The 12,741-nt window shown below is 40.1% G+C and overlaps 1 protein-coding gene across 1 annotated transcript in view; it reads left to right on the top strand.

The window, feature by feature from the left end:
* The window catches only part of LOC123395126 (parkeol synthase-like), a 36,094-nt gene that overhangs the window by 6,407 nt on the left and 16,946 nt on the right, over nt 1-12,741 (top strand). The window contains exons 6-7 of the mRNA XM_045090063.1: nt 1,612-1,778; nt 4,267-4,455. Coding sequence (XP_044945998.1) covers nt 1,612-1,778; nt 4,267-4,455 — 356 coding nt within the window. The remainder of the gene's footprint in view (nt 1-1,611; nt 1,779-4,266; nt 4,456-12,741) is intronic.

Below are 12,741 nucleotides of genomic sequence, written 5' to 3'. Positions count from 1 at the left end.
AGTTGACAATAAAAGACATAGAACCAGGCCATGCCTGGACCAAACTCACCTTGTTCCAAGCAAAAGTATAGATATCCAAATTACCATCCAAATCTCCTAAAAAATACTACAAGATCCGGTGTTCACATAAATTGATCGTTGTATTTTGTGGATTTATTAAAAATAGAGAGTTTGTAGGAATAAGTGGAACATAGAATTAATAGTGTGTTAAAGAAAATCATCACGACAGATGTAGTTTGAGATATTTTGTTGCAATAAATGTTTGAATAGTATTCTTATCATGATCTAACTTGAATAAATTTTAGCGGTCTGACCTTAAAATCTATGCCCTGAGTCTATCCATCCCTAAATGTGAATAGGCACATCAGTTAGCAATCTTACCTAATCTGATTAGGAAGGAAGGAACAAATAGTCAAGGTTGCAAGCCGTTCCTGCCTTCCTCGGGAAAGATCCTCTCATCCCGCTACCGGCCACACGCCGAGGCCAAAGGCCAGCCTCCGGCTGCCGCCGCTAGGCTGTTTCCACGCGATAGGCAGCTGAACAACATAGGGGAAGGCGAGAGATCAACGAACAGAAACAGAGATTAACCAACATCTGAACGTGCGTGTGTTTCTTGCTTGCTAGGCCTAGCTCTTACAAAGCCCATTACCGAAGTAAGCCGGCCCAACACAATTTTGCCCGGGAAATTATGGTGCGTATCTCAATTTTTCAAGCTGTTGCACGACGTCCTACAGCGTACGCGTAGGCATCGAGCCCGGGCAAGTGCCCAGGGTGGCCGGGCGCTGGCTCCGCCCCTGTTTGAGGATCATAGGATTGTTTGCATATCCCACAGTCGTCCCACTAGTTCATTGGACAAGTTAGACCGTAATATACTACCAGTTTTTTCTAAGACAGCAAAAATCTAGACATGTTGTATAATTTACTACTACAGCAGACAACCTGATTTAAGAACACATATCCATATTTGAAGCATATTCGTAGGAGCAAACTAAGTGCAATAAGGGCATTAAGCAGTCTAGAAATCTCAGGACAATTAGCAAGTTCATGATGAAGATTAATTCACGTTCCACAAAAAAAAAGAATTGACTAAATATGATAATTTAGAGGTCTGCAAAAGGTGCAAAAGTTCAAGAGTATACGTGGTTTTGCATAGCTTGTAGCGGACAATGAAATCTTGCACATGCAATGCTTTCTACTCCCTCTGTACCTAAATACTTGTAGTTGGAGAGAACTAGTATTTAGGTACACAGGGAGTAGTATCCAAATAGAGACAATTCGCTGATTAGTTCAATGGAATCCTGCACAGCAAATCTTCCTAGTGTTTTTCATGCTTAGGATCAAGCTGCATATTCCAGTTTTGTGATATTTTACCATTATAATGCAGCCTTGTGAGTTTAACATTTACATTGGCTCCAATGGCGTCAACTAATAAATCTATTTCCAATTAGTTATGATAATGTATAACAAAGGTCTTCATTAATTTGTGTGGCTAATCAAATAAATTTAATCGAAAACAATAAAATTATTTTATTGCAATACTACAAGTTCGATAGATGTTAAAAATTCTAGCTTGCTTGCTAATATGCTACAATAATTTACAACATAATGCAGGTCGATTTGCGTGCTATATCCGAATGGTGTATTTACCCATGTCTTATATTTATGGAAGGAAGTTTGTTGGCAGAGTCACACCAGTTATACTGGAACTAAGAAATGAACTCTACAGGGTCCCCTACGATGAGATTGACTGGAACAAAGCTCGAACTGAATGTGCTAAGGTTTGTATCAGATAGTATCTGGAGTAGAGCTCCTAGTCAATGTACTATTTTGTTTTGCGAACAATGTAGTATACCATTAATCAATTGTTATTCTTAGATTAGATCAACATTAAGATATTGGCTCATTGCATATCACTAGAAATAGAAAGCAAGTTAGGAGTTACATTCCCTCAGTTACAAATACATGACATTTAGGACAAGAAAATAAGTTTATTTTAAACCCAGTTAGCTTGTCGTTAGTTTCATAAATTAAGAAAATGAAATATTAGATAAATGAGATAGAAAATTTTCTGCCTATGGTACATGCATTGGACATGTATATATAGAGTCTGTCATAAAAATCACCAGTCTTCCTCACAATAGATTAAAAAGGGATTTATTTCGAGGGAAGATGTATTCAAATAATCATACGAGGTAACTATGGAAGGATAATTTTTTGAATAATATAATTATCACATAATTTGGCTGAAAATTCCTAAAAATGAACTTACTTGTCGGGTTTGGGGGTGCCCTCATGTCGGATTTGCCCCAGGGCCCTGCAAACAATAGAGCCGCCACTAGTAGTGATACAAAGTCAATTGGATAGAACATCATTGTCATGTTATATGCTCCAATGAATAGTGACTACTAGAAGCCAATTTAATGGACTAACCAACGATGGCTTATGGTTGAAAGGTTCTCGATGACACATTAGTGATAGATACTATCACTCTTAGTATTTACTTGATATGGTCATCGGTGTGCTACAATGAAAATTCTGAACTAAATTGGTCATTGATAGGTGCAAATGTCACTTACTCTCTTCTTACGGCATTCAATGATAATAATCCTTCTTCTGTAGTTTTATAAGGATTACCAATGATAACATTTAAGATTTCCCACACTAGTTAAATTTATAAGAACAATAAGAAGCCATTTTAAATTACACAAATATTTATGCAAGGTCACCCTCTATTCAAAGTAAATACTTGTAAACTATAAGGGATCGTGAAGTTCACCTGCCATTTAATCCTAATCATGTAATCTACCATTTAATCCTGCAACTTGAGGCAATCAAAACCCATCGACTGAAATTAACGAAGGGGTACATGTGTCTCTTTTATCTGGCACAAATTATCCTAAAAATCCTTGACCCCGTCATGTTTTGTGGGTCAATCTAATTAACACCATGTTTATATCAAACTATCAGGATAGGAAGGCAGATCAATTGTATATCTGAAATACGCATGCAATGTAAGCATATATTACGTATTTCACAATATATTAATAGACTATGTTTGCATCACGTCCATAGTAGCTTCATCTATATAGGTCGGTATTTCACAATATTCAGACCAAACTATTAGGGGAGAAAAGTAGCTCAACTATATATCTGAAATAGGCACAATGATAATCATACATTCCGTGAGCATCTGACAAGAAGAGAGCATATATAGAACCTTATGGGTTCAATAAGAATGATTATCTGATACCATGGAATAAGTTGGTGGCTGAGTCACATTATTGATAGTTGAAAAACATCTAGGGCGTGTTTAATTAATTACGAGGGGTCGGTCGAAATAAGTAATAAACCACACATTTATTGATGCAGTTTACTCATATTTTAGTTATTCCTCAGATGAAAAAATAGACATTTTAGATTGCTTGAAAAATCAAGGTACATAAATCATTATAATTAGTATTGTTTTCCGTATTTCCATTATACTTCTAAAACATGGCATACCTAAATTTTTCTTCAAAGAAGTTTAAAATTTATCACAACTTACGTGCTATAATTCACATGCAAATTAACTACACTAGCAATTTACAGTCAATTGTATTTTTATGGGCTACCCTGTCACTATCAAGAATGTCACTCTTTTGTGATAGAGTACTTATCAATATTGATGTGAAACTTTGACTTAATTAACAATTATGTAGCACAAATGAATACGGGAGGCTAGGATCATAACAAAATTTGCTTCCAGCAAGCCAGTATGTGCAAGGCTCTTATATTTTCATCATCAATGTAATAGGATTAACCTAGAGGTGCCATTTTCACGGCATGTAGGATTATAAGTTAGCTTAAAGCCATCTTACATCACTGCAAATAAAAGGTACTTGTTCATTGTCACCGCACTGCAATATTAAAAGTATTACAAGAGTTGGCCACACTTAATAGTCTGCAAGTGGATCTTATGAGCTAAAGGCGATCCTTATATTCCCTTTCATCAAGAACAAAAGTTATTCGGCAATCAAAATGACCAGGTTTACTATTTTAACAGTCAATACAATTAAGGTGCTACTTTTAGACACATGTGTGTTGAAGTACTTTTGTTCATACCAGATAAAAACTTAGCAAAAAAAACAATTGGGTCACTTGAGAAGTTATAGCAGGAAAATTGGAAAACATGTATAAGACTTCATATTTATCTTGCTTTGTGATAGAGAATTTTTTAACGTATCCTTTTCCACTATCTAAATGATTCCTTACGTGCTCACACTTCAGGAAGATATGTACAATCCACATTCATTAGTCAAGGATATACTCTCGTTCATTCTCCAGAAGTTTGTTGAACCTGTTTTGTCACATTGGCCTGGGAAAAAACTGAGGGAGAAAGCTCTGGCTAATGTCATGAGGCACATTCACTATGAAGATGAGTGCACTCGATACGTCAACCTTGGTGCTGTACCCAAGGTAAACGGAGGACTATGACTATTTGTTCCTTTTTTACATAATGGAATTACAGTTTCTTGTTTGGAAATTTCACGATGCTTACATTATTGCATCAAAAAATTACGAACACGCCAAGAAAAAACTTTACAGAATGGGTGGGCTGCAACAATAAATTTATTTATAAATAAGTCTATGTTTGGTCCTTTGAGACCAGGTATATCCCATCCCTCATTTGTCCATGCCGGTGCCAATCATTTCCCTACGATATCCATGTCATCGATGGTCCTGTCTCATGTGCCATGTCATCACATGGTCCCACACATCACTAGCCCTATTTTCATCACTTTTTGTGTCTCCTTTGCCCATGTACCCAAACGCCACTGAATCTGCTTTGCGTTACACTGTAGCGCGAGGCACTTCCCCTGCTAGCTTTCATTTGAACGACCGGACCTTGATGTTGCGGAGGTGCAGCGTGGAAGTTACGGATGGGGTGAGTGAGGTGTGTACATAAAGAATGTGATGTATTCAGTGAGTTCAAGATAAGGTGTGGGTGGGGGATGAGATTGGTGTGTAGTGGCAATTATTATTGGGTGGTTGCCACTCATGGTGGAGTTGTTGGATTTCCCTAAAGAGGAAGAGAGATGTAGCACAATAGCAGAAATTATTTCCCTCAATTAAGAACCAACGTTTATCAGACTAGTATGAGTCACCAAGCTAATAACATTGGCAGTACCTGCACACAAACAAATAATTTGCTTGCACCCAATAAAGGCAAGGGGGTCGTCACTCCCCTTATGCTTGCTAGCTACCCACAAGATTAAAAGCAAAAAAAAAGTACAAGAAAGCAATGTTAGGGATATGGCCTATCAGGAACTTATCGGTCGACCCAGGATAATGGGTAAATCTCCTTGTTTATCGGCATATCGGCGTATCGACCAATTTATCGGTAGGTATAACTTATGGGTCAGACAACAGTAAGCGATAAATCAGCCGATTTATCGACATATCGGGGGATTTCTTGGACAGTGTCAAGAAATAAAAAAAGAGCAATTATTGTAGGAGTTATTTGTATTGATGGTAAATAGACTCGAGGGCCATAGATTCACTAGAGGCATGTCTCTTGAAATAATGTAGTGGCATAGTAGACAAATTATTGTTCGACAATTGACAAAATAGTGGCAATTTATAACTATGATCATACATGACATAATATCAAATAGGAACTATGTCTGTGATAAGTAGACCATAATCCAACTGCATCTACTACTGTTACTCCATCACAGGATTTCTATCCAGCATGCATCTGAAAGTCTTAAGTTCACATGAAACAGAGTGACATAGTAAGCAAGATGACATAATGAAGATAGAAGAAAACCTAGCAATAAGATTAACCCCATCGTTTTATCCTTAGTGACAATAATACAAAGATGTGTATTGTTCCTTTTTGTCACTCGGATATATAAATCACCATTAGATTGAACCTACTACAAAGCTGTTGGGGAACGACGCATGGGAAACAAAAATTTTCCTACGCGCACGAAGACCTATCATGGTGATGTCCATCTACGAGAGGGGATGAGTGATCTACGTACCCTTGTAGACCGTACAGCAGAAGCGTTAGAGAACGCGGTTGATGTAGTGGAACGTCCTCACGTCCCTCGATCCGCCCCGCGAACAATCCCGCGATCAGTCCCACGATCTAGTACCGAATGGACGGCACCTCCGCGTTCAGCACACGTACAGCTCGACGATGATCTCGGCCTTCTTGATCCAGCAAGAGAGACGGAGAGGTAGAAGAGTTCTCCGGCAGCGTGACGGCGCTCCGGAGGTTGGTGATGACCTTGTCTCAGCAGGGCTCCGCCCGAGCTCCGCAGAAACGCGATCTAGAGGAAAAACTATGGAGGTATGTGGTCGGGCAGCCGTGAGAAAGTCGTCTCAAATCAGCCCTAAAACCTCCGTATATATAGGTGGGAGGGAGGGGAGGAGGCAGCCTCAAAACCTAAAGGTTTGGCCGAAATTGGAGGTGGAGGAGTCCTACTCCAATCCTACTTGGAGTAGGATTCCACCTTCCCACTTGGAAACTCTTTCCACCTTGTGTTTTTTCCTTCTCAAACCTTATGGGCCTTAGTGGGAACTTATTCCAGCCCACTAGGGGCTGGTTTATCTCTTCCCATAGCCCATGAGACCCCTTGGGGCATGACACCCCTCCCGATGGTCCCCGGCACCCCTCCCGGCACTCCCGGTACACTACCGATGAGCCCGAAACTTTTCCGGTAATGCACGAAAACCTTCCGGTAACCAAATGAGGTCATCCTATATATCAATCTTCGTTTCCGGACCATTCCGGAAACCCTCGTGACGTCCGTGATCTCATCCGGGACTCCAAACAACATTCGGTAACCAACCATATAACTCAAATACGCATAAAACAACGTCGAACCTTAAGTGTGCAGACCCTGCGGGTTCGAGAACTATGTAGACATGACCCGAGAGACTCCTCGGTCAATATCCAATAGCGGGACCTGGATGCCCATATTGGATCCTACATATTCTACGAAGATCTTACCGTTTGAACCTCAGTGCCAAGGATTCATATAATCCCGTATGTCATTCCCTTTGTCCTTCGGTATGTTACTTGCCCGAGATTCGATCGTTAGTATCCGCATACCTATTTCAATCTCGTTTACCGGCAAGTCTCTTTACTCGTTCCGTAATACAAGATCACGCAACTTACACTAAGTTACATTGCTTGCAAGGCTTGTGTGTGATGTTGCATTACCGAGTGGGCCCCGAGATACCTCTCCGTCACACGGAGTGACAAATCCCAGTCTTGATCCATACTAACTCAACTAACACCTTCGGAGATACCTGTAGAGCATCTTTATAGTCACCCAGTTACGTTGCGACATTTGATACACACAAAGCATTCCTCCGGTGTCAGTGAGTTATATGATCTCATGGTCATAGGAACAAATACTTGACACGCAGAAAACAGTAGCAACAAAATGACACGATCAACATGCTACGTCTATTAGTTTGGGTCTAGTCCATCACATGATTCTCCTAATGATGTGATCCCGTTATCAAGTGACAACACTTGCCTATGGCCAGGAAACCTTGACCATCTTTGATCAACGAGCTAGTCAACTAGAGGCTTACTAGGGACAGTGTTTTGTCTATGTATCCACACAAGTATTGTGTTTCCAATCAATACAATTATAGCATGGATAATAAACGATTATCATGAACTAAGAAATATAATAATAACTAATTTATTATTGCCTCTAGTGCATATTTCCAACAGTCTCCCACTTGCACTAGAGTCAATAATCTAGTTCACATCACCATGTGATTCCAACGAATCCAACACCCATATAGTTATGGGGTCTGATCACGTCTTGCTCGTGAGAGAGGTTTTAGTCAACGGTTCTGAAACTTTCAGATCCGTGCGTTCTTTACAAATCTTTATGTCATCTTATAGATGCTGCTACTACGTGCTATTCGGAAATGCTCCAAATATCTACTCTACTATATGAATCCGTTTCACTACTCATAGTTATTCGGATTAGTGTCAAAGCTTGCATCGACATAACCCTTTACGACGAACTCTTTAACCACCTCCATAATCGAGAAAAATTCCTTAGTCCATTTGTTACTAAGGATAAATTTTGACCGCTGCTAGTGATTCAAACATGGATCACTCTCTGTACCTCTCAACATACTTTGAGTCAAGGCACACTTCAGGTGCGGTACACAGCATGGCATACTTTAGATTCTATGGCTAAGGCATAGAAGACGACCTTCATCTATTCTCTTTATTCTGCCGTGGTCGGGTTTTGAGTCTTACTCAAATTCACACCTCACAACGCAACCAAGAACTCCTTCTTTGCTGGTCTATTTTGAACTCTTTCAAAAACTTGTCAAGGCATGCATCTTGTTGAAACTTCTATTAAGCGCTTTCGATCTATCTCCATAGATATTTGATGCTCAACCTTCAAGTAGCATAATCCAGGTACTCCTTTGAAAACTTCTTTCAAACAACCTTGTATGCTTTACAGAAATTCTACATTACTTCTGATCCACAATATGTCAACCACATATACCTATCAGAAATTCTATAGTGCTCCCACTCACTTCTTTGGAAATACAAGTTTCTCATAAACCTTGTACACACCCAAAATCTTTGATCATCTCATCAAAGTGCTTATTCCAACTCCGAGATGCTTGCACCAGTCCATTGAAGGATCACTGGAGCTTGCATACTTGCTAGTATCTTTAGGATCGACAAAACCTTCTGGTTGTATCACATACAATGTTTGCTCAAGGAAACCGTCGAGGAAACAATGTTTTGACATCCTACGTGCAATATTTCATAAATAATGCAGCAACTACTAACATAATTCTAACAGACCTTTAGCATCGCTACGAGTGAGAAAGACTCATCATAGTCAACTGTTTGATCTTGTCGAAAACATCTTTGCGACAAGTCGAGCTTTTCTTAATAGTGACTTATCACCATCATCGTCTGTCTTCTTTTAAAGATCCATTTTACCCAATAGTCCCATGACCATCAAGTAGTTCTACCAAAGTCTACACTTTGTTTTCACACATGGATCCTCTCTCGGATTTTATGGCTTCCAGCCATTTGTCGGAATCTGGGCCCACCATCGCTTTCTCCATAACTCGTAGGTTCACTGTTGCTCAACAACATGACCTCCAAGACAGGGTTACCGTACTACTCTGCAGCAGTACGCGACCTTGTCGACCTACGAGGTTTGTAGTAACTTGATTCGAAGCTTAATGATCACCATCATCAGCTTCCACTTCAATTGGTGTAGGCGCCACAGGAACAACTTCCTACGCCCTGCTACACACTGTTTGAAGTGATGGTTCAATAATTTCATCAAGTTCTACTACCCTCCCACTCAATTCTTTCGAGAGAAAACTTTCCTCGAGAAAGGATCCGTTTCTGGAAACAAACACTTTGCTTTCGAATCTGAGATAGGAGATGTACCCAACTGTTTTGGATATCCTATGAAGATGCATTTATCCGCTTTGGGTTCGAGCTTATCAGACTGAAACTTTTTCACATAAGTATCAAAGCCCCAAACTTTCAAGAAACGACAGTTTAGATTTCTCTAAACCTCAGTCTATACTGTGTCATCTCAACGGAAATACGCGGTGCCCTATTCAAAGTGAGTGTGGTTGTCTCTAATGCATAACCCATAAACGATAGTGGTAATTCGATAAGAGACATCATAGCATGCACCATACCAAATAGTGCATGGCTATGATGTTCAGACACATCATCACACTATGATGTTCCAGGTGGCATGAACTGCGAAACAATTTCCACATTGTCTTAACTGCGTACCAAAACTCGTAACTCAGATATTCATTTCTATGATCATATCGTAGACAGTTTATCCTCTTGTTACGACGAACTTCACTCCTAAACAGAATTGAACTTTTCAATATTTCAGACTTGTGATTCATTAAGTAAATACTCTAGTATCTACTCAAATCATCATTGAAGTAAGAACATAATGATATCCACTGCGTGCCTCAGCACCCATTGGACTGCATACATCAAAATGTATCACTTCCAACAAGTTACTATCTTGTTTCATCTCAATGAAAACAAGGCCTTGCTCATGTGGTATGATTTGCATGTCACTAGTGATTCGAAATCAGGTGAGTACAAAGATCCATCAGCATGGAGCCTCTTCATGCAATTTATACTAACAAGACTCAAGCGGCAGTGCCACAAGTAAGTGGTACTATCATCATCAACTCGTATCTTTTGGCACCAATATCATGAACATGTGTAACACTACGATCGAGATTCAATAAACCATTGAAGGTGATTATTCAAGAAAATAGAGTAACCATTATTCTCTTTAAATGAATAATCGTATTGCAATAAACACGATCCAATCATGTTCATGCTTAACGCAAGCACCAAATAACAATTAGTTAGGTTTAACACCAATCCCGATGGTAGAGGGAGCGTGCGACGTTTGATCTTATCATCCTTGGAAACACTTCCAACACGTATCGTCACCTCGCCTTTAGCTAGTCTCCGTTTATGCCGTAGCTTTCATTTCGTGTTACTAATCACTTAGCAACCGAACCGGTATCCAATACCCTCATGCTACTAGGAGTACTAGTAAAGTACACATCAACATCATGTATATAAAATATACTTCTTTCGACTTTTGCCAGCTTTCTTATCTACCAAGTATCTAGAGTTGCTCCGCCTCAGTGTCTGTTCCCCTCATTACAGAAGCACTTAGTCTCGGGTTTGGGTTTAATCTTGGGTCTCTTCATTAGTGCAGCAACTGTTTTGCCGTTTCACGAAGTATCCCTTCTAGCCCTTGCCTTTCTTGAAACTTAGTGGTTTTACAAACCATCAACTATTGATGCTCCTTCTTGATTTCTACTTTCGCAGTGTCAAACATCGCGAATCGCTCAAGGATCATTATATCTATCCTTGATATGTTATAGTTCATCACGAAGCTCTCACAGCTTGGTGGCAGTGACTTTGGAGAACCATCACCATCTCATCTGGAAGATTAACTCCCACTTGATTCAAGTGATTGTCGTACTCAGACAATCTGAGCACACCCTCAACGATTGAGCTTTTCTCCTTTACTTTGTGGACAAAGAATCTTGTCGGAGGTCTCGTACCTCTTAACAAGGGCACAAGCATGAAATCACAATTTCATCTCTTTAGAACATCACTTATGTTCCGTGACGTTTTAAAACGTTTTCGGCGCCTTGCTTCTAAGCCATTAAGTATTTTGCACTGAACTATCGTGTAGTCATCAGAAACGTGTATGTCGGATGTTCACAGCATCCACAGACAACGCTCGAGGTGCAGCACACCGAGTGGTGCATTAAGGACATAAGCCTTTTGTGCAGCAACGAGGACAATCCTCGGTTTTACAGACTCAGTCTGCAAAGTTTGCTACTATCAACTTTCAACTAAATTTTCTCTAGGAACATATAAAAAACAGTAGAGCTATAGCGCAAGCTACATCGTAATTCGCAAAGACCATTAGACTATGTTCATGACAATTAGTTCAATTAATCATATTACTTAAGAACTCCCACTCAAAATGTACATCTCTCTAGTCATTTGAGTGGTTCATGATCCACTTACACTAGCTCAAGTCCGATCATCACGTGAGTTGAGTATAGTTTCAGTGGTAAGCATCCCTATGCTAATCATATCATCTATATGATTCATGATCGACCTTTCGGTCTCATGTGTTCCGAGGCCATGTCTGCACATGCTAGGCTCGTCAAGCTTAACCCGAGTGTTCCGCGTGCGCAACTGTTTTGCACCCGTTGTATGTGAACGTTGAGTCTATCACACCCGATCATCACGTGGTGTCTCGAAACGACGAACTGTAGCAACGGTGCACAGTCGGGGAGAACACAATTTCGTCTTGAAATTTCAGTGAGAGATCACCTCATAATGCTACCGTCGTTCTAAGCAAAATAAGGTGCATAAAAGGATTAACATCACATGCAATTCATAAGTGACATGATATGGCCATCATCACGTGCTTCTTGATCTCCATCACCAAAGCACCGGCACGATCTTCTTGTCACCGGCGCCACACCATGATCATCCATCAACGTGTTGCCATCGGGGTTGTCGTGCTACTCATGCTATTACTACTAAAGCTACATCCTAGCAAAATAGTAAACGCATCTGCAAGCACAAACGTTAGTATAAAGACAACCCTATGGCTCCTGCCGGTTGCCGTACCATCGACGTGCAAGTCGATATTTCTATTACAACATGATCATCTCATACATCCAATATATCACATCACATCGTTGGCCATATCACATCACAATCATACCCTGCAAAAACAAGTTAGACGTCCTCTAATTTTGTTGTTGCATGTTTTACGTGGTGACCAAGGGTATCTAGTAGGATCGCATCTTACTTACGCAAACACCACAACGGAGATATATGAGTTGCTATTTAACCTCATCCAAGGACCTCCTCGGTCAAATCTGATTCAACTAAAGTTGGAGAAACCGTCACTTGCCAGTCATCTTTGAGCAAAGGGGGTTACTCGTAACGATGAAACCAGTCTCTCGTAAGCGTACGAGTAATGTCGGTCCAAGCCGCTTCAATCCAACAATACCGCGGAATCAAGAAAAGACTAAGGAGGGCAGCAAAACGCACATCACCGCCCACAAAAACTTTTGTGTTCTACTCGAGAAGACATCTACGCATGAACCTCTCCCACTTAAGATAAATCAATCAAACTTGGGCAAAGTGGA

The sequence above is a fragment of the Hordeum vulgare genome, chromosome 5H, assembly GCF_904849725.1.
Source record: "Hordeum vulgare subsp. vulgare chromosome 5H, MorexV3_pseudomolecules_assembly, whole genome shotgun sequence".
NCBI lineage: Eukaryota > Viridiplantae > Streptophyta > Magnoliopsida > Poales > Poaceae > Hordeum > Hordeum vulgare.
Note: the sequence above shows the minus strand (reverse complement) of the source record. Positions and strands in the feature narration are given on the sequence as shown.